Source organism: Gallinula chloropus, assembly GCF_964237585.1.
Source record: "Gallinula chloropus genome assembly, chromosome: 4".
NCBI lineage: Eukaryota > Metazoa > Chordata > Aves > Gruiformes > Rallidae > Gallinula > Gallinula chloropus.
This window is the reverse complement of record NC_140088.1, coordinates 30,909,286-30,932,414: the sequence shown is the minus strand read 5'-3', so window position 1 is coordinate 30,932,414 and position 23,129 is coordinate 30,909,286. Positions and strand designations below refer to the sequence as shown.

The window sequence follows — 23,129 nt, the reverse complement described above, 5'->3', positions numbered from 1 at the left end:
AGACACAATCTCTGCTTGTTTGTGGAGATTATCAGCTCTAATAATGCAGTTTAATTCTTCTCTTTTGTCTTAATTAAGGCTGGTCTAGTGCAGTGCTTCAGTGATGTAAACTGGTCTTACATGGCATTATTTTTACTTGTTTAATTTGTAAATTGATCATTTTGCTGTCAGGTGTTACAGGAGTTATGCAAACAAGAATATTTTAGCCACATACAAATACGTTGTTCCTCTTCCAGAGCTACAGTTTGTGGGTCAAACAGACAATATCCAGTCATGCAAATTTGTTCAGACCATGGAGCAACGGCTACAGAGAGCATTTCAGGATGCTGAAAGAAAGGTCTTAAACACCAGCAACAACTTAACAGTTCAGGTATGACCTTGCATGCTTTGCCAGCACCTATTGCCAAACTCTCTGGGTTTCTGTTTCCTATGTGAAGCTTGCTATTTCAACACGGTGTCTGTGATTAACCACTATGGAAGTAAGTTTATGCTTTCTTCTGAAATAAGTTTGTTTTGTTTTATTACAGCAAAATTTAGAAATGTGTCATTTGTGGAAGACTGTTGCTGTTATTTCCATTAATTTGAATTTTACTGTTTGAAGTTAAATCACTGAAGTGGAATTGAAATAAAAATTTGGATTAATATTTTGATATATTTTTACAGAATATGTTATTCTAGCACATTAGTTGCTCTTAGTGAGGCTACTTAGGTATAAAGATAGTGTCAAGCGTAGCTGTTTATAACATATAAGTTACTGGAATATGTGTCTTTCCTTTTGGTTGTGTATTCCAATTCTGCACTCGCTGATCCAAATTCACTATTAAGGACTGGATTTTTGCAGTATTTTATATGTTTAGTGGGCCATCACCTTTTATGCTCTGTGCCATACTTCAGGAATAAATAAATTAACCGTCTGCTCCTGGCCGTTTGTAAGGTGTAAGACCTTTGATCTGACCTAGAGCTCTTCTGTTGCTTTTATTATATACCATGTTTTATGGATTTTTATCACTTTGATCAGTATTTAAGAACATTAATGAATGATAAATGCTGTCAGCCCTACCTACAGTATCAGTAGCCAAAAAAAAAAATAAATCCCTGTTGTCCTAGGGCATGAGTTTCCTTAGAAAACATGTTTTTCCACACCTGCCTTGCCTTTGCCTCTCTGCTTCCTGCGTAAAACCGGTGTCTTATCCAGTTCTCACTAAACGGAATTGATCTTTAAATGCATTCATCAGATCTGGGCTGAGGAAAAGACTGACATAAAGCTGAAATTGGGAGGAGAGACAGTTAATCGTATGATGCTAGAAAAAGGAGAGACACAGAATCATAGAATATCATGAGTTGGAAGGCACCCATAGTGATCATTGAGTCCAACTCCTGGCTCTGCTGAGGACCAACCAAATCAGAGCATGTGACTGAGTGCATCATCCAGATGCTTCTTAAACTCATGATATACCTTTATTTCACATGGAAAAGGTGTAGGTTTGGATAACTGCACAAGGAAGGCAGCAGGACGTACAGGCCTCGTTCCTCTGCGTCAAATCGTGAACGCTCTTTCTAATAAGCATCCTCTCCCTCATTTTACATTTCCTGGTAAAAACAGAGAACAATATTTTCAGTCCTGTTTGCACCTCTTCTGCCTGCTTCTGCCCGCCAGTTACTCTGCATGTGCTAAAGTAGGAACTGAAGTATCACAAAATGTTTTACCCAGTCATGTTGAGCACGCTCTATCTAATCTGTTGTTCAAACTAACTTCTTCCCAGTTTGTTTGCACTGGTTTTGTGTGTTTTGGTTGTGGGTTCCCCCCCCTATTTTTTCCAGCTGAGTTGAAACACAGTTACACATTATTTCTTTACCTCTGTTTTAGATTTTGAACACCTCCAATGTCTCCCAAGCTGTCACTCTGTTTTATGTAGTGAACAATCAAAGCACAACTCTGAATGGCACTATTTCCAGCAACCTTCTTAATCAGCTGTCAGCTGAACTGGTGGGTTTCTATCTCACCTACCCGCCTCTCACCATTGCAGAATGTAAGTATGTGCTTCCCAACACACCTCTCCTTAGGATTAGCCAGCGTCAGGCTTTGGCTTTGTGAGCACCATGAGCTTTGTTGTCAAGTTCTCAGATTGTAGATGGTTTTGCTGTCTGCTTTTTAAACTTTATTTTTTGTTTCCTTGTTTAAAAAAAAAACAGGGGGAGATAGCTATGGGGTAGTTTCTGAGTTCATTGTTTACTTCAGCTGCTTGAAACACTGGCAGATAATAAAGAACAACACTTATTTTAAATTAATAATTAAAAAAAAAAAAAGCAAGCATGTGCCATGTTCCAAGCAAATTGAAATTATAGTTTTAGATAAAGCAAACCACAGAATTTCCCCAGTTTTCCATTTCAGGAAAAGTCAATGCAGCCCATGAAGTTCATTTTCAGCACAGCCCTTTGCTGCTTCTGTGGAACACTCAGCCCCCAGTGCTTGTTCCAGTCGCAGGGCTGGGTAACTTGTTTTGAATGTGTTTTTGGGGAGTGGGTGAGTTCTGTCTGTGCTTCTCTGTTTAAAAAGTGGTTGGTATATTTCCTGAACTTCATCCTCAGAGGTACAAAGAATGGAAAGTTTGTGTTTGGGCAGACTGTGTGACATATATGCTCTCTGACTATGTGCCTATTTATCTAAAATTAATAAGTGACAAGACATTTGATTATGGGGATTTCTAGTTAATCTGCTTTTTAAAATTGGTACATAAAATTAAGCTTGCTGTAGAGCCATGTTATCCCTTTACTGTGTCCAAATCTTTGTGAGATACTTGCTGAATTTGAAATACTGTGCTCAAATACCAGGGAAGATCTGGGTAAGCTGCTGATAGCTATCAAACTCACTGATAAGGCTATACCCCCCATGGAGTAGTTTTGTAATTTTTCCTTTAACAAGTATTGAAATAATTGGATGCACAAGGGTAGAGTCAAATATGTCTTTATGGCCAGGACTCTGGGTTTGTAGCTTTACGTGAAATTACTACGGTTCTTGTTTATTTTCTGATTCTGAGAAAAAGCAGTACCAAGGCTGCTGGAAGGCAGGCACCTGGGAGAGCCCAAGTCACACATTTGGTCAGTCTGTCTTATTTACAGAGCCCAACAGCATACTCATCACCTTGTGCCAGCCTTCATCAGCTCCTTGCACAAGGAGCACTCTGCTGTCTGTGGGCTAAGTGGTTGCTCCCTGGTGTGAGTTGGTCAGGAATCACAGCTTACTCTGGCTAGTTGAAAAAGAAGGAACTTATGTTCTTCTTGAGGGATTATCTATCCAAATCAGATATTTTCAACCATACCACTGCTGGTGAAGCTGCCTGATGGTGAGTTTGTGCACTGCACTGCTGCACTTCTGAATCGGACTTTCCATCATAGGGTAAGAGACCCATCTTGGGGTAGGCTTGTGTTTTCATGAGGTCTTTCTGCAAGCAAGGGAAGGTGGAGGGAGGTTGTTGACCAACAGTTTGCACTGGCACGTAGTAATGGATGTAGACTGAATGTCACCAGCCAATCTTGCTCCTTTTCATCACTGGCGAGTGAGCCTGTCAGAAGAGTGCCCTGTGTGCAGGTCTTGTCTTCAGGGGGCATCCAGGAACACAAAGACAAAGCCCAGAGTTTTGATGGCAGCTGCATTTGGTTCAAGTTTTTGTCTTCCAAAATATGCCTGTTGAATAGGAAAAGGATTATGGCCTTTTCACAAAGACAATACAGGCATATTCTTGGTAGGAACAGTGAAAGACGTTTGTCACACAATGAGTCTCATGTGATACATTGTGCTATGTGGAATCTGCTGATCCCTGTACATGATGAACTGAGTCTTTACCCTAGTGCTCCTTTAACAAGTAATGGCTTACGCTCCACTTTGGAGTTCTTGGTTTTATTCCCAGCACAGTGGGTATTCAGCAAACTCGTGAACTTAATGTGTGTGTAGCATTTATGACTTCAGACTGGTAGCGTGTCTGAAAATGTTTACCTTTGAAAAGTGTTTGATGCTCATTCATGTGGCAGTGCAGTTGTTTCAGTTTATCAAACAAATATTGCGGCTGTTTTCAGAGTCTGTTATTTCCCAGTAGACTCCAGCAGCTCCTCTGGAGCCTTCACAGTTTGTCATGGAAATGCACAGCTCGGGACACTCCATGAAATGCCTCCTCAAAAGCAGTTACTGTGTGTAATCACAGTCTTCTCAATGTTTACTATTTCAAGCCGCTTTGCAGTTTAAAAATCAAGGTAACTCAATAGCAGTGCTTCAACGTGCAAAGCATGGATATTTTCTGAATTAAGTATTAATGCTTTTCATGTTGCATAAATCTATTGGAAAAACGTTGAGCTGTGTAGTGAACGAATAGCATATTGAACTTTACAGCCTAAATGCACTTTTGAGATGGCAAAGCTAACAAAATGTATCAAAATGGCAAACATCAGTTTCTCACAGATGTAAACACATACGGTAGTAATATCTTAAGTGGTGCAGAGTGAGAGTACCACGCTCCAAGGTGTGTTCACAGTTTTGTTAGTCTCATTTGTAATTCATGTGGAACTGTACCCTGTGACCGGTGGAATGTGATCCTGACTTATTTTATTATTACTTTAGGTTAAAATGGTGGCCTGGGTTGAGTAAGGATTAAATCACAGAATCATCATAGAATGTCTCCTTGTTTTCCCCAGGGCATTACTCACACAGGGGAAGCAGTAGCAATATATATAACACACATGCATAATACATTTCATTTTTAGTAATGGGTTTGCCCCAGACAGTGTGCCAACCAGTATTTTAGCAACAGAAGGTAGATGTTCTTCTCTGTACAGCAGCACTTGTGCTGGTTACAACTGATGTCCTTTTTCAGACAGAAGAGAAATTGTAATCCTAGAAATTGTCTTTAGGTCTCTTCCTGGGTAGCAGTTCAATTTTATTCATCAGCGTCTGGTTAACCAAATAGTTTTGGGACATGTGAAGTATAAGGTGTTGGAATAGTATGACATAATCTCAACTTTTATTTTAAAGCTTTGGAGTATCCAAACCTTGATGTCTCAGAGTCAACTAGAGACTACTGGGTGATAACAGGTACTTTTTAATCTCCTCTCCTCTGTGTACTTCAGATAACAATTTTTAGTGCTTGGTTGTATAACGACATTGGTGCAGTAATTTTACACAGAAGAAAGTGGCTGCCCACTGAACCCTTGCCTGGTATTCAACTGGGAAAATGTATTTAAAATAACTCTAGGGCATAACTGTGATTTGTCATCTTGAACAGAGATGCCTCCTGCATCCAACATTCACCTCAGAGTTTATGCCACTTTACTCTCAGAAGTGCTTAAGCCAATATTATCTTGTCAGAGTTTTAAAACACAAATAGACTTTTTTTTTTCCTCTCTACCCTGGGAATTTGATTTAAATCTGAAATCAAGAGGCCCTTATAAACCAGGAAGAAAGGTGATCTATTAAACTGAGGAAGTTTGTTATGATTTGTTGACTCTGCATCTAGGAATTTTCCACCCGAATACCTGAGCACGTAACTTTCTATTGATGGAAAAGACAATGAAGAGAATGCTGTTAGCATTCAAAATACTTGTTTTATCACGGTCATTTCACTGCTTTCACATGCTCATTTGCAATAATTTTGACTTTAGAAGTGATAACTGGGCAAAAGAGACCCTTTTCCCCAGGCATCTTTGAATGAGTAGATACCAAAGCCTTCATAATCAGTGTGTCTGTACCTGGAATTGTTTAATGTTCAGGAGACCAAAAGAAAAGGAACCTGACGTGAAATGGATTAAATTCCATATTTGGCTTCTAAAAGCCATGTGATTTGGTATCCAAGACATAAATTATATAGAGATTATGATCATTTGAAGGGAATGGGTCCTCCCCATCTGGACACTATGAACCTGACACTCCATTTCTTGCCTTTGTGCAATGGAGTATTATTGATATTACAATGGAAATGCTGTTAAAAAAAAATAATCATGTTGGTCCCAAAAATATTATTTTAAAGAAAAGGTGAAAATTCTCACATTGATATAAATTATTTATATAAATATAACTTATTTGAGCTTTATGTAAATTCAAAGTCTTAATTTTACATTCTCTCTTTTTTTGGGGGTGGCGAATGTTTATTCAGTTTTCAGTGCTCTCAAATATAGAGTGCTTTGTTTCAGACTGAATTGTACAAAATTCTAATGTCAGGCTTCAAAACTGCTGGATGAAAAACTGTTTTTAGTTCAGAGGAGCATCTGGTGAGAAGCATAAAAGCTGGCAGCTCTCGAATAGGTTTTCACTGACTTTTTACACTGAAGCTCATCGAGGAGGTGCTTCTTGGAGCCATTTGGTAAATGTAAAGCCTAATAATGGTTATGGAGGATTTTTTTTCCTCATAGACCACTGACATTATCTGAGAAGAACAGTGCAGGGGCTGAAACAGAAGCACATTATATCCCTATTGGGAATTACTGAAGGGATTTACCAGTGACCAGCTATTTTTCTTTTAGGCTAGCTAGTACATCCCTGTCCCAAACTGTCCTGCAGACCACGTGTTACTTAATCTTAGTCCATGTAAGATGTGCTGATATGTGATCTTCTCCATTCCCACAGTTATTCAAGGGGTTGATATTGCGTTACTGGGGCTGAACAATCAGAGCTTTGCAAGGTTAATGGAGCAGCGTTTGGCCCCGCTGTTTATGATGTCCCATCAGCAAGGAAGACGATTCAGACGTGCCACTACTGTGGGCAGCTACACTGTGCAGGTGGTCAATGTGGCATCGGTTGCACCTAGATATGTGTTGGAAAAAAATCGCTTTGTTTACATGTGTACTGCCTCAATTTGTGTGAAAAAATTGTTTATGTGGGTTGAGATTTCTTGTCTCTTTTTCATGAATACCAAAGCAGTGAAGTGTATGTGTATGGCATTACTAATAAGCTTCTTGTTCTGAAGTCAGCCATGCTTGCATGCCTCTCGTCTTCCAGACATTGTCAATTCATCAGTGTTAATAAACATTTTCTCTTTGGTTGCTATGAGGATCAGTACAAAGTACATATTTTAGTGTAAATCCAGCATAATGAAGAGTCCCAGGTTTTTGTTCTTAAATTACAAAAAAGTTCCCTAGGTCTTCCTTTCTTAAGTAACTCAGTAAAGTTAGAACTACTTTTTTCTTTCTGTTGGAGGAAAAAAAAAAACCCTGCACGAAGCAGTCTTTATACAGGGTTAGTCATCAAATCGTGTGGCCACAGATCACATAATGAAATAGAGACTTCAGTCCTGAGTTATTTATTAATCATCTTTCTCTTATTTAGCAAAGTTTCCCATTCATTACTTTGAAATGATCTTGTTTTGTGTTCTCACTAATTTAGCTACCCAATGCCAGTTGTGGGGGATTCAAAGAGAATCTATCTTCAAAGATTGTGTGACAAGTTATTGCTTTTTTTATTTTAATTACATGATGTTTTTCAAGAATTGTTTGTTGTGCAATATTAAACCAAATTGCTGCTTTTCTCGTTTGCCCACATTTCTGTGTGCTTTTCCACTGAAAGAATTTAAAAGAAGGAATATGTTTTTACTTGCCTAAAGTGTGAACCTTTTAAAGTTTTCCACAAAAACATGAGGTATTTTAGGCCGTAACATAATGGAGGAGAATCACAAAACTCCTTTTTCCTCTCATTATTGAGGTGCTTGATACTTCCTCTACTTTCAGAACAGGTGGAGGTGCAATGTAAAAATTCTGATGGTGTTTTGTAGAATTAAATGGGAGAAGTGGTTCTCTTTATTGTCAGTCTTGGGCCAAAGATGATGACTATGGAAGTAAAATGTGAGGGGAAATTTTCAACTGCAATACGCCAGTAAAGTATAATTTTCAATATTAGGACAGATTGTGAGAATTCCCTCTTTACTGAGTACTGTAATGTCCAAACATTTGATCCTTCCCTCCTTTTTGTTGCATGCTTTTCCTAGTGTGGGGTTTTACTTTATTACATTTAAAACAGTTTAAGCTGTCAGTCAGTCCTCACTAATCTTAATAGCTTAGACTGAAGAACCCATACCCTGTGAGAATATTTTCATGGAGTTCATGCTTATATGGGGTCTTGAAATTGTTCCCTCTGTGCAGTGCGTTCAAGTAGCTTCTGGCAGGTGTTCCAATGGTATGATACAAACACAGTTTATTTTTTCTCTCATTTGTTTTTCCCCACCCTGAAAGATGGTAAAAATCCAACGTATTCCAGGACCCAAGGAGCCGGCTGAACTGACATACTACACTTTATACAACGGGAAACCTTTGCTGGGCACAGCAGCTGCCAAAATTTTAAGTACTGTTGACTCCCAGAGGATGGCCTTGACACTAGGTTATGTTATTCAAGTTCAAGCTGACCGTAAGAGTTTTTTCTAAAATTCTGGTTATAGTCTTTATTTTTTGTTGATGTTGGTGGCTTTGTTCTTTGTGAAGGCTCTAGTGTAGTTGTGGGAAGCCTCCGCTGATCATACAGAGAAGTTTCAGCTGCATCTTTCTTTTGTCATAGTAAATCAAAGCTATATACTGACTGTTATTTAAACAATTAATGTAAACTCTACTGTACATCTTATTTTACACATATGCAGTTCTATGTACTGAACAACTGTATGGAACTGTAAAGTCAGAATTAATTCTGATGCTAACTAAACCATGACACCACAAACTGATGACAACTGGGATTAAATTGCTGTTCCAGTAACTTGACCCAAAGTAAAAAGAAACTGAATATGGGGGCTGTTGAAGTGTTACTTATTTTTTTACTTGTTCAGAATAATGTAGATTATTTCTATCTCAAATGGATATTTTAAAAAATAATCTCTTTCTCCAAGAGACTAATAAAGTGCACCACTGATTGTTAAAGATATTGCTTAGATACAAGTTGGAAAAGCGAAGATGCACGGAACTACTTATGTGTATGGGTCATTTTCAGAACCAAGATAAACTAACATCTTTCAGAACAATGCAGCTAAAAAGTAAACCATTCTTGAAAAGTGAAGTGGTTTTGAATTTCTCTCAAGACTTGTATTATTAACCTGATTGCTGACACAGGTATTTTAAAAAAAAAAAAAAAGTAAAAATTCTGTATATTCAGACAGTCATAAACCTGCAGTGGAGCCTGAAGGAGGGTTTGTACAATAACATCTTAACATATGAATCCATGCCTTTAGCTAACTGAGTGTCTACACCTTGCAAAGGAGTTTATCCAGAGAAAATTAAAATTATGTAGTGGACTTCTGTACTGGATCTCTTTATTGGCTAAACAGCATATAAAATTGGACTCCCTGATGGCATTATTTCTGCTTGAAGGAGCAGTGATATTGAAATAATTACATCTAATTGTGACAGGAAAAGAAGAAACTGCTGCAATAAGTAATTGACACATCATCCGTAAACATCATTGAATTTAGAAGACTAAAGTATGATATAATTTCCAGAGACTGCAATGTATACCATACCTGATCCTTGATTTGATAATGATCTGTTACTGACTTTAATTGGATGGAACCCAGGCATTGCCTTTTTGGGAATTTCCATCCTGCTGCTATAAAGCCTAGAATTTAAATTCTGAAATAATTTATTTTCCATGAGAATATTTCTTTAATGTAATTTTTACGAAAGCAGCTATAGATGATACATAGCAATTCCCTAGCTCTTTGAGCAGATTTGTTATTTATTTGGGTACCTTGGTCTTAGTTTGGATGTCTGCTGCTCAGGATTTAACTTTGTATTTCCATGGTCTGACAATGCAGCCTCATGCATCTCTAGATTTTTTCCATACAAGTTAAGTATGCACAGAATATTGTAAGAAGGTAATATATAGATATTGAAGTTATGACCCTGAATAACTGAGATTCTGAAGCTAGAATAGCTGAAATGTAGGCAATAGAACTATTTTTATACCTTATTATAGAAAAAATAAAAATCTTTTAATTTTGGCAACGATATCTGTAGTCTGCCTTTTGTATTCCCAAAGAAAATACTTTGTGTGCACTTTCACTCATTATGATTTCTGCTACAGCAGACTGAAAAGTTCTGTACCAAAATACAGTAAGAAAAGACTTCACCCTCAGGAGCTTATAGTCTGGTTAGACAAGACAGATGAATAATAACAAAAAATATGAATGTTCCTGTTTTATAAGCGAGGGACTGAGTTATAGCAAAATGAAAAGCTTGCTTCAAATTCCACTAAAGTCTCATTGAGCTGGATGAACTGCGTATTGACTTACTCAAGGTCATGTTGGAGGCTGGTAACTGAAATAGATGTAGACCATGATTCCTAAATGTCTGTCCTGTTAGCCATAAGGTTATCATTTCCCCTGCATTCCCTAGGAGGAATAATTATAATTTCACAATAGTTGTTTGTTACCCCCGCAGCAGCAGTCCGTAATTGAACTTACTATTACCTGATAAAATTCAGATTCGCTTTCCTTCCCCATGGCACTTTCATTCTCAGGCTACATGGTCAAAGTCAGTAATTTAGAATTGTGCAAAGCCATTGAAAATTGAACCTTGAGAGGCTGCTTAATCTTAGGCTTTAACGTGGCTTTTTGGAGAGTCCTTAAGTGTTCGGCTACTGTCATGTTGTGTGCAAGATACGCACCTAATGGCGCTACTCCTACATCACCTAACAGTCAACATGGCCCTTGCAAAAATTTGTAGATCCACAAAGTGACTTGGCTCAAGCTGTAAGCAGAGTTTCAGCTGGCTTTCCTAACTACTGCTGAACAGGATGGCATGCATTTGAAGTCTGATCCTGAAAGTTGCTGAGTGCCTCTGACAGCTGATAAGCTCAATGACATTTGAAAGCACTAGCCCCCTAGGAAACAGGAAAGGCTGCTTTACGCTGGTATTCTCATGGTTGCTTGTCCACGCCAGCAATCAGCGCTAATGGAGGTAGCATAGCAAAGGCCACAAAATATTTCACTAAAGCAACATTTGGCATCATAAAGAGATTTCTTTTGGGGAGAACACCAGATAATGAAATGAGAGAACCAGAGATAAGTCACAGGAAGGTCTCTTATGTATGTAAAAGTTGAAGGTTCATACTAAGAGATTTTATTCCAATAAAATGGAAACGAAAACCTTTTAGTACCATTGCATATCTAAGAATGTACCTTTTTCCTGGTGCCTTTGTTAATATATCTGGAAATAACACTTTCCAGCTTTGTCCTTTCCCCTCCAGAAACGATGGATTAATTTTTACCTTAACTATGATAAAGTATTTGTAGAGCATGAGATCAGCATTTTCTTATTGCCCGAATGATACCAACAGTAACTGTTATCATGCTTAGCTTCATTTTTTGAAAAAGCTCTGCCAGTTTGCTCTTGCTGAACCAGTAAGTCTTTGATATCAGATGTGGACTCCATGTGTGTACTCTTCAACACGCGTGATACCTTACCATAAACTAGTTTTATGTGTGGAAAATAATTAGGAATCTATTACTTGCACCTTTTTTGTTGTTTATTCTGTAAATTATCCATTGGAGTAGTATCTTCTGTGGCATCTAATTTGACTTGAGAGTTGGTGGCTGCTGTTGCAGCTGACTATAACTAAGTGCAAGACGACAGCCAAGGGGTTTGGGAATTGAAGAGTTTTGCTGATTCATTTTTCTTAACCCAACAAAGATCAAGGGTATAGTTAGGTTACCAAAAATCATTTTACTATTTTGTGGAGACAGTCGAAGACTGTGGTGGTGGCAATTTAAATCTTGCGTTTGCACAGCAGAATTTACCAATGTTGGTTTGCAATTTTCTGTAGCTGTGGTGAAGAATCCCCCAAACAACCTGTGGATCATCGCAGCGGTGCTGGCTCCCATTGCTGTGGTTACAGTCATCATCATCATCATCACAGCAGTTCTGTGCAGAAAGAACAAGAATGACTTCAAACCAGACACCATGATGAACCTGCCTCAGAGAGCTAAAGTGAGTGACCTATCTCCAGACCCAAAGGTGTCCATTTAGTTTCTGAGGCTTTAACTGTGCTTTTCTGCTAGATGAGGCTGAAGGACATTTGGAATTGAAATGGTTGTTACTCACAGGTTGGACGTTCACACCTCTCTGTCTTTGATACCACTGGTTACAGCAATTACCTTTCTGTTTTACTCGGAGGTTGTCAACTTCCTTTGCAGCTCGTCCCTTGTCACATAGTTTAGTAGTGACAGAATAATTGTCAAGCAGTGATGTAAGGCACTGAGCTGTTAGGACTGAGCAGGCTTTACTCAGGGCAGTTGCTTCCTTTTGTGAAGTTGAGGAAATGTGCGATGACCCCTAGGTCATGTCTCCACATCTCCAACCCATGTCCCAAGCTGCTCCCAACTGCTGCAAGTGGCAGTGGCTAAAATAAAATTTCTCCCACTCTTTAGATGTTTTGAACTTTCTAATTTATTTGTGAATATTGTTGGCTGAGTTCAAACAATTAGGTTTTCCTTAAAGCTACTAGCCCATATCAATTACAAAATGTTTTTTTCCAAATCAAATGCATTTCCAGTTTATCTGTTTCTAACAGAAGAGTATCACAGAGTAACAATTTATCTCTGTAGTGAAAAAAGTCTGCCTTTTCAGTTCTGCTATTAAACAACTCTTAAACAGGGTCATCCAAAGTTGGGAGTTTTTGCCTACAGAGCTTATGTGTACGTCCTGCTGTTCCTTTACCCCTTTGTCGCTGGCTTTGTTGTTCTCCTTTGGCATGGGATGGAGATGATAAATTTCTTCTTTGGTTTTTTAATGCTACAAACAGCAGGATTATTGTGATTTCAGCTCTGTTGCTTCTGCTGAAAAATGTAGATTGGAGAGAGAGTTGAAGGAAGGCATGATGCATATGACAGCTCTTTTCTCCTCATCTTAGGGTAGTTGCAGATGGATGCAGCTGGTGCCAGTTTGAAAAAGACATTTGTATCAAAAATGATGTGGAAGAGACATTTCCATTTTGTTTCAGTATGTTCATCTATTTATCTGGTGTAATCAAACTAGTGTTAAGACTAGATCTGCGAAAGTGAAACAAGCAATATCACAAACACGAATTAATACCACTGCAGTGATTCTGTGTAATGTCCCACTGAAACCTCGGAAATGCAAATCATCCTTTATTAGTGGCTGTCACAAACACTATGCACCACTTGATTCTTCTTAGATGCAATCTTAGTCCCAACTAAAGGACAAAGCGAGACTAAATTTGTATGTTGCTTTGAGCTGGCCATCATTATAGGAGGCTTTACCACTGAAGATGTTGCTATTTAGAAAAAAAATCTGAACTGCTGATTGAAACCATTGCACAGAAAGTCTGCAATTATTTTAATATTCCACAATTACCATTCCAAAACAAACAGGTATGTTAACTTTTACTTTTCCTGAGAGATCAGGTTTAATCAGGCTTGTAAGATATCTGGTCAGGTTAAAACCTATTCAGTCAGGTTACATCAGCAGTGAACATGGGCAGACATGAGTTGGGTCTGCAGAACCAGGCAGATGGTGCTGAGCTCCAGGTATCCATGCTGTACTTGTTTCAGGAGATCTTCCTGTGGACTTGCTGACGATTCTAGCTGTAGTGCAGTAGGTCCACTTCTAGGATACACTTCCCCTTTTTTTGTGTGTTTTGAGACTCCATAAAATTTAATTTAATTCATTATATGAAGAGTGATGCATTTCAAAATGAAAGCTGAATTGACTTCTGCTTAGTTTCACAACCATGGCCACATCAAAAAGGGTCAGCCAGGTCTAGTCTGGGGTATATGCTGTTATATGGACTGTGGAAGATGAATTCTGCAGCAGGAGTGGGAGTAGGCTGTTTTTGTCATTCCTGTTTTCAACATCTTTATGTAAAATAAGGCTAAGAAACGTATTTTTGGAAGATAATGAGATAAGGTCATTTTGAAAAGAACGGTTTTATTTTTAATTCCAGCATTAGGGATATCAGGAGTAGTGGTAATTACTTGAACTGTAATTGCTGCATTTCATGCAGTGTGGAAATGCAAGTAGCTGATGAGTGTGTATCTCTATCACATTTAAAATGGATGTATTAAATTTCATGGCTTAGGAAAGTGCCCAGGACTGCTTGATTAATGCTGAATCCATTCTGGAAGTGGAGTCACGGCAGAGTGATTTTTACTTTGAGATGCAGCTTTAATATTTTGTTTCTGTGTGTCTGAGACTTGCTGTTGAATCACTGGAGCAATTTTTTCTGATACCTTTTGAATGCCCAGGAAGCAGTATAGAGAGGGAAATAGAATATTATGGGATACCCACAATGTTGGATTTCAGCTGGTTTTGTTTACAGTGGTGCCATTTTCCACATTTGGCTTTCAAAAGTCCAGTACTAAGGGGAGTGGCAGAGTGGAGCTGCAGCCCTGATGCTGCTGGGAGGCTGCAGGTCCTCTCAGAGCCTAGCTGCCTGCCATGTCCTCCCAAGGCCCAGTCCTGTGCCAGCAGGATAGGATGAATGAGCACGGCATGGAGGGGTAATGAAACTTGGAGTGTTAAATAACCTTCTGTAGGTGGGGAGGTGATGTAACGGAACAGCAGGATTGCTGCCTGTGCCTGGTAATTAAGGAATAACTTTTTTTGTCATCACAAACTGAAGGTTAAATAAACGAAGTTTAAAAAATGACCTGTCATATGTAATGTAGCTTCTAGTATGTTTCTTAGGAATTGTGTTGCTGTTCTGAATTGCCTTAGCAGCCAGGGACATCTGGACTGACTTGCAGGGAAAAGGGACTGTTACTACTTTTTTTTTTTTTTTATAATTGACTATATTGGTAAAATTAAAAGTGAAATCAGTGAAAATGATTGGAATTTGTTTTCTTTCAATGCCATTTTTATTTTCAGATAGTGCTTATACTTTGAGGTTTTGTATATATGCTAGTTTATCACCTCCCTTGCTTTCTGATTCGCAGCATGCTTTTTTAAAAGGCTGTAATCTGATTTGTCACCTTGCTTTTCTTTTAGAGCATGAAAAAAATAAGCTTGCAGGTAAACAGAGATAAGATCTGCAGCCTAAGACCTGCAAAGAAGCAAATACTGCAGGCCATAAGAAAACAACCAACTATCAGATTGATAGAGGGCATGGAAAAGAAAATAAAATTAGAGATGCTGTCTGTGCACATGGGTATATATGTAGAGGGGAGGGGCTGATTATCCTCTTTTTGCTTTTTTTCCCTCCTTTTTTTTTTCTTTAAATGTCAGTGCCTTTTCCCTGATAATTACGAGGAAGAGTCCCAGAAACAACTCCCTATTTCCAGTCTGCTCTTTGCCAGGCAGTGTAAATTAACAGTCTCATCATTCATTAATTATTTCAGAAGCAATACTCAACCCCCAGTCCTTCAGTGTTTCTCAGTGTTGTGGCTGTATTGGACATATATGCCTGCAGTGCTTCAGCAGTGCCTGATTGTGATTTAGTCTTGCCAGTTCCCTTCAGGGGTGGTAAAGCCATCTGCTCCTGTGGGGTTTTGCAGAGCAGGGTTCCAAGATCAAATTTTATTTAACGCAATATGTCCGCTGGTGAGGATGGCTTTTACAGCTCTTTCTTTAATGCAGTTTATTGCTAGACATGGTGGTAAGTAGAACTCAGATTAAAATAATCCTTCATTTTCTTCCTTTGGCAGATCTGAGCTGGGACTTAGCACAGTTCTTTAAAAATCCTCATGTTCTTCTTGTTCTGGTTTGGATGGGTTTGTTTTGGTCTGTCTGTATCCCCACCCCCCTTATTTACTTATTGATTTTAAAATTACGATGCATGATTTAAGTAGTAACAAATTCTACTATTCAAAAGGCATAGAGGGAGAAATAACCAATTTGATCAGCTGTTCTCTTTTGCTACCTTTTTTTTTCAGAATATTTATTGATAATAAGGTTGATAATAATATTTTTAACCAAATAATGTTTATCTAAGATGATATGTGGTAGTTCTTCCTGGTTGTCCTTCACACAGCTTCTACTTCTCCTTTCTTCATTCCCTTCCTTCATAGCTAATTTAGTGGCTGCTTTTGTGGTACCCTGACTTTTGGGGGGAGGGGGAGTGGGGTGGGCAGGCAGGGACGATATCATTATGATTCACCATAGGGTGATGGTGGGATGATGGTAAATTGGCATTTCTCTGAAAGTTCCATTGTGGTAATGTGCAGAGATGTCTACTCTACCAAACCAGCATTAGTCCACTTAGTGTCTTCTTAATGTACTGAAGCTGCTTATCAATGGAATATGGAAGTACGGTAGCACATTAGAAATCATCAGCCTCAGTTAAACAGGAGATTGTGAATATTTTGTTTTAAAAGACAGAAGACAGACCCATTTAATTCAGAATGAGAAGGCCTATGAAATTTCCCTCTGTTTATAGCTGTAACCCAGACTTATTTTGGGGCAGAACAATAGCGCATCCTTTTTCTGTGCCATCAGCAATTATTTTTAACCAGCTGATTTTCTTCTGGAACTAATATATTAAATGGCAACATGACAGGAACCTGAGACACACCATTCAGGTATTAACTGTCTAGTTCTGATGTGTTTCCCAAAGTATGTTTGAGGGTTAAAATCACCATTGTTCACGAGTTTGATGGTGCTTTTTTTAGTATTCAGTCAGTAGCCTTTGTACTTCCTTCCAGTTTTTGGTAAATTAAGGCAATTTAGTGTAGTGAGAACTTCTTTTTTTTTTTTTTTGTGAGACATTTTTTCTAGATGTGGAGGAATTTATTTGATTTCTCCCCCCCCCCCACCCTCCTCCGTTTTTTTCCCCCAATTGAAAATGCAGTTTGGATAGGTCATTTTTGCTTAAATGTTTCAATTTCTCTGTTAAGAGAATCCTCCTTTTGGTGGCTTCTTTACCCAGAAGGCAAGTGTCAGTTCTGTTTGTTCCTTGCAGAGGCAGCAGGGAAACACTGCTGGGCTTTGGGGCTGGGGATGCTGGGCCTGCAGTCCTCTGCTGCCTTGCTGCAAGGCTTCTGCGAATGCCACTTCCCAAGAGAAACGAGTGAAGTCAATAACAACCTTCCCAGCAGACAACTGGCAAGCCAGGGGAAATACCTGTTTCAGATCAGTGAAACTATCCTTTTATGGAAAAGGTTGCCCGTGAAACTTCTATGTGTGCCTTTTTTTACTTTGGCTTGTTTTGGAATATATTACTCCCACCCTCTTTGGAAAGATGAAATCTTTCATGGAGAAAGTTTTTAATTTTCTGTATGAGTTTATTTTTCTCATTCCTCCTAATTGGTTTTTTTTTTCCGTATGTTGATTCTTCCATTGTCTGTTAAAGGAATTTCTGGTGGTGTTACAGCAGGTTAGGAAAGGTTAGCCAAGATCAATTTTATACTAACAAATCATGTTTAAAATATGTGGAATGGAGATATCATCAGAAGATTGCTTTCTTGTTGGGCATTCATATGGCAATCTACATATTTTTATCTGCTGCTTGCATAATTAAAGAAGGGGTAGTGGAAAATTTTGTATTGAAGTAGAGATTTTATATTAACAAGCATGGTGGAAATTTCTTTTGCTTTTTGTTTGGCTTTTTTTAACTCCTGCTTCTTTTTTTTTTTTTGCAGCCAGTACAAGGCTTTGACTATGCCAAGCAACACTTAGGTCAGCAGGGAGCTGAAGATGAGGTTTTACCTGTAACTCAGGAAACTGTCGTACTTCCACTTCCAGTTAGAGATGCTCCTGCCTCCCAGGAGAGAGAAATTACTCAGGATGGGAGCACCATCAAAACTGCCAAATCCAACGAAACAAGGAAAAGGTAAGGGCTGGCATTTTTCCACAGAGGGGCAGAATAAGGTACATGTTGCTCAAGCGAAACCTATAAGTCTTGGTACCCAGGCTCTGCATGTGGCAGATGGTTCCTCCACAGTGTGTTCTTGGCATAACAGTGGTCTGTGCTGGATGTGTAAGACTGCTGCAAAACACAAGATAAAGTGAAGTCTTCACAGATTGTGCATGCACAGAGGAGGTAAACGGCAAGTGACTCTCATATGCATGCTGGTGCTTTACAAGGCATTAACCCAAACTAAAGGTGGAATTTGGAGCATGAAAACCGATGATAACTCAAATGAACCTCTGTGTTCTCTTTAATCCTGCCTCTCAAATTCTTGGTCAGTTCCTCATCCGTCCCCAGATGGAGCTATGCACCCCGGCTGGTCACTGACACAGTGCCACCTCCTGGTCTCCCTGCCTGTCCTTCTTAAAAATCCTGTATCCTTCCATTCCAAAACTGAAGTCATAGGAGTCATGCCATGATCCTCAAGCAATCTGTTCTTTGCTGCCTTTCCTACTAGGAAGTTTTAGCTCATCTCTATCATGAGTCGTCCTCAGAATAGCTGGAGGTAATTATTTCTTGTCTCAGTCATCTCAGGCAAGGGAAGCAGTTTTGCAAGCTTCGAGTCCGTTTTCCCTTGACTCGCTCTCCTTGAATTAATTTAGACTGGAGGATCATCAACTTTTTATTGCTGAAGAATGATACTGAAGGGAACAGATGGAAATAAGTAAAGAGCCTGAACAGGGAGAGCAGTTGTGTAGTTCACTGGCATTACAAAGTCCCTGCCTTTTGAAGTGACTTGATAACATCAAAGAAGAATATCTGACTAGTGCAGAGAGATTCTAAAGAAAACCATATCTCCCTGGTTGAGTCACCTCATCTTGTACTTGTCAATGCATAATAGTATTTGATCTTTTGGAGTAATGGAAAAGCTTAGAAACCTCAGCCCAACTGCTGTACCCAGTGACAAGGATGTACTGGAGTTATCTGCAGCCTCAGGCTGGAAGGTATCAGCCTGCATGGCACAAGGCTGGAGGATTGGTCTCTGCTACTCTTCATGGTGGGTAGACTTCAACACGGGTCATAAGTTAAGAATTTCCTACAGAAGAATGGAAGCTGAAGGATTCTGAGGTGGTGTCTGTTTTGGCACACTTCTCTGGCCGTATAGCAAATCACCTGGAATACAGAGCGATCTGCCTGCAGGGAGTACTAATAGAGAAGAGCAAGACAGCTGAGAACTCCCTTGGTTCCTCTCATTGCTTCGCTGGGTTTGGCCATAAACTGCTATTATGCCCTTTAATGCCAGCAACGTAGTGTTCACACCATAAATCACTTGAACTGTGGGAGTCAGGTTACACCGTCCATGTGAACCAACCAGTACTTACATGGTCCATGTGAACCAACCAGTACTTGTCCCTTTTGAAGTCTTCTGTCCAGTGATGAAATGACAAATAGAAGGCAACCATGATGCTGGCTGTGGCTGTTGGTGCTGGGCCAGCACAGGTTAAGTCTTTGCAGTTGTTGTTCTTGAAAATGTTTTGAAGCCTCTCCAAAGCCATGTGTAAACACACACACACTCAAGTGTAAACCAGCCCTATTAATTAATCCTCTAACAAAAGTGATTAAGCACTTCACTCAGTACTTTGAGCACAGAAATCCCCCTCTACTTAATCAGCACAAGTTTAAACAAATGTTGATAAGCAAACTTCATCCAGCAATTCACAAGAAAGTTATTCTCATTATAAAATGTGTTGAACCTTGGTGCCTTTCAAAGCAAGTAAGAGTTTTGCCTCCTTCAGGGCGATTACTTGAGTAAGTGAGAACATGCAGAATTTTAGTATTTTTATCATTCCCAAGAGCTGTGCCTGGGGATGGGATTTAATGGCTTCTGAAGATGAAGAAATATTTCTTGACCTTTATGTATTTGCTCTTCATTCAGGCTACTTTGCAGCCTGGAAAGGTCAATTTAAATCAGACTGCCATGAAGTGTCTGGTAACTGATCAGAATATCTTCTCTGATATTACCACTGAAGGAAACGTCACAGTTGTTAATATGACGGCCACTTAAAAAGGATGAGTATTAGATTAGTGGCAGCAGAAATCCTTGTGCAAGCTACTCATGCTTGCCTATTCCTTGTTCCCAAGCAGAAGAGGTTTTTTTCAGGTGCTGGTCTGACCCTGGATGAATTTTTTTAGTGAGCTGAGATTATTCATTAACAGTGAGAGACAGACAGGTTTGTAGGTGAGAAATACTACTTTTTGAGAATATTTGTTCTCAGTAGAGTTTCACAAGAAAATTCCCAGCCTGGGCTGGGATGAATTGGGATGCACCCCAAATTCTCCTAAAGCTCTGTAGCTTGTTTCAAATCATATAAATCTCCACCTAGGCTGCCTTAAAAAGGGAGTCCATAAGAATTACTTCTCTCACAGTTGTCCTTTCCTGTTCTGACCACAGTAAATGCTCTCTGCTAACACCAGACAAGGAAGTCACAACTGGAGGTGAATCAATATTGTCAATAATTTTCATGATGGCTTGTACCACTGGTTTACTTCAGCACCAGTTTCTGGCTATAAAGCTCTTTACATTATTTTGTCATTGGCCATGATGTTTCAGTGATAGATTACACATAGTTGCATGAGTAGCTATGTGGGTCCTGTGGATTATTTTTATTTCAGTTGTGGCAAGTTTGATGTGTAGAAACAATGTGACGACCTGTCTGGACATGGAGTAGCTCCAGATTTAACACTTTCTACTTTGGGCTGCTTTTCCCAACTTGTGCTTTGAGCAATTTACCCACCCCATAAGAAGAGAAGGTCTGCTGATAGCTTGCTCCCAGTGCAGACCAGAGCTACGGCCCACTTCCGCTCTTGGTCCTCTTTGAAACTGAAGGCTTACAGCAGTTTTGCTCTCCCCTCCTTCCTCACTGGGCAGGGACCAGTTTCAGGGCAAGGATATGAAATGCCTGACTAAAGCAAGCATTTTCTTGGGAGTTTCAGCAAATAATGGTGCTGGTTGAGCAAGCAAAGCTGGTTAAATGTGAAAAAGGGGGAGAAAAAAAAAGGACATAATTTTCTTATCACGTTGCATGTGTGTTTGTGTCAAGTGAGTGAATTTTGCATTGTGGCTGACAAAACAGTTCAGTGTCAATGCAGACTAAATAATAAAGGAATTAGTTTAGCCATGTATATAAAAACAAAGGTCTGCTTCATTTTAGCTGTTTAAATGTCACTGAATTGATAACAGGGTTTTTTGTCCTCTGCAGTGTTGCTTCTGTCATTGTGGGGGTTGTGCATGAGAAGCGTTTGCTTTCGATGCCACTGCGATGCCTGTCAGCCGTGAGCTAATCGAGAAGTCGTGTTCTCCCACCGCCGCTCTGTTCCTGCCTTTACCTCGTTTCTCTGTGCAGTTTACATTCTGTCTCCTTTTTGTACAAAATCAGACTTGAAAACTCAATGATGCAAACTGTGCAAATGAAATAACCTTGAAATGAGGTTTATAAGAAGAACTCACAGCCTCTCTTGTTGCTATGGTTACTTGCAGCCGGTCCCCAAGTCAGAATGGCTCCATCATCAGCAATGGGTCTGGGAAGCCCAGCTCGGGCCAGAGCTCCCTCCAGAAAGTAATGGCACCACAGAAAGTGACAAAAGACGAAGGAAGGAAAAGGAATGGTGAGAAATGTTTCTTGATGAAAGCTGCTTGCAGTCACCCCTGTAGCTGTGCCCACATGAACACTGGCTGTGTTGAAAACGTCTTCCTGTACCTTCCTGTTTGTAGCTGTGTTGGGTATTTTCTTTACTGCTAGGGCTGTTTCTCAACCTCACACAAAACACTGTGGTGTTTATCTGTCTGGGCCTTTGCAAGTTTTCTTTCTTTTTTTTTTCTTGTTTTTCTTTTTTTTTCCTTAAATAGCAGTAAGTTAATGAAGATGTGGTGCTGCGTAGTAGGTGGACAAGGTTTACAGCTTTTTTTCCCTGTGTAGAGATCTAAGATATTAATTTCCATTACTGCTGTTGCTGAGCTGGTCTGGACCTGATGGTGATGAATTAATTATGTAAAAATTTAATTTGAGAAAGTGTTAGATGTCCATCTCTTATCCTCCTCCTTGTACCTTGTTATTAATGTTTACAGCTTTTCCTGATACAGCTAGGATGTTATGCTGGTTGGTTTGGGTTTTTTTTACGAGCACTTGGTTGATGGTGAGGATGTTGTGACTTGAGATGTATCAGGAACATGTGAGAGTAGAACGCAGTACCCTTTGTTCCTTGCTCTCCTTTTGTCTGTCTGCTTATTTCCCTTGAGTTGTCGCTTTACTTCCATAGCTATGTTTTCTGTATGAATAAAAACATTGAACACATTGCTCATTTCCCTCTAACTGGATGTGGTCTAAGTGTGGAAAGGAGGACTTGGATGAAGATAAAATCACCTGAGTACCCTCCAGGTACCATATCTTCAAATCCTATCATCCCTTTATGATCATTATGGCCAATACTAAAGTGTCCCACAAAGGCTTTGCTGCTTTAGCCGGAACACACTGCAATTTAGAGGCTGGTACATAGTGCCCAGAGATGGCCTTTCTTCTGTACAGCAAAAACAAATGGCCTTAAGTGTCCTCTGTTCTTCCATACATGTACCACAGAGCATTACATCTTGTGAGGACCAAAGCACTGATCTAAATGTAGTACTCTCTCTTAAATCAGCTTCACTGAGATTTATGCACATTTGCAGATTCACACGTAGAGAAATTAAGTTGTTTGATTTTCTTTTCTTGTGTGTTTGTTCACCTGTACTGCCTTCCTCTTGACAGACTTGTGACTTTACTGATTACTCCAGACCTGTAATAAGTATTGTGACTGGTCTTTCTCAGAGATGTTTTTTTTTTTTTTCCCCACAGACAGCATAACAATCTTTCATTGATTTAAGATTCAAGGGTTGCAATTATTTTTTCACTCTTTCAAATGTTGCTGACTTTGAGACAACAGCATTTATGGTTTTCAGTGTTAAAAGCTGTAACTTATGCTGACTTCCCCCGCCCCCTTTCCTCCCTACTCAGGAAGGTCAATAGTCAAAACCAGTGTCAGATGGTGTTTATGTGTGTGGGCAAAATAATTTAATGAAGGGGGTTTTTCCTTTTGTTTTGTTAGGTTTTAAATCTTCAAAGAAAATTGGTAAGAACTTCTAGTTTCTTTGCTATATACTAACACTTAACATCCTCTCTTCTGATTGGGACTGTAATGTGTTTCCATAACATACACATGATACTTAGAGAAACAATGTCATGTAGTATAAGGGAATACTGGCCCTTTATTTTAGATGTTGATTTCATTATAATTTTGCTTGAACTTTTTGATAAAAATAACAACACATTTTAAAAGT

At 39.2% G+C, this 23,129-nt stretch overlaps 1 protein-coding gene across 1 annotated transcript in view; it reads left to right on the top strand.

Moving 5' to 3' along the window:
* KIAA1549L (KIAA1549 like) overlaps positions 1-23,129 on the top strand; it is a gene marked incomplete at both ends in the record, with an annotated part of 125,206 nt that overhangs the window by 66,682 nt on the left and 35,395 nt on the right. The window contains 8 exons of the mRNA XM_084263630.1: positions 237-370; positions 1,868-2,030; positions 5,024-5,083; positions 6,611-6,762; positions 8,209-8,380; positions 11,780-11,943; positions 17,550-17,740; positions 21,297-21,424. Coding sequence (XP_084119756.1) covers positions 237-370; positions 1,868-2,030; positions 5,024-5,083; positions 6,611-6,762; positions 8,209-8,380; positions 11,780-11,943; positions 17,550-17,740; positions 21,297-21,424 — 1,164 coding nt within the window. The remainder of the gene's footprint in view (positions 1-236; positions 371-1,867; positions 2,031-5,023; positions 5,084-6,610; positions 6,763-8,208; positions 8,381-11,779; positions 11,944-17,549; positions 17,741-21,296; positions 21,425-23,129) is intronic.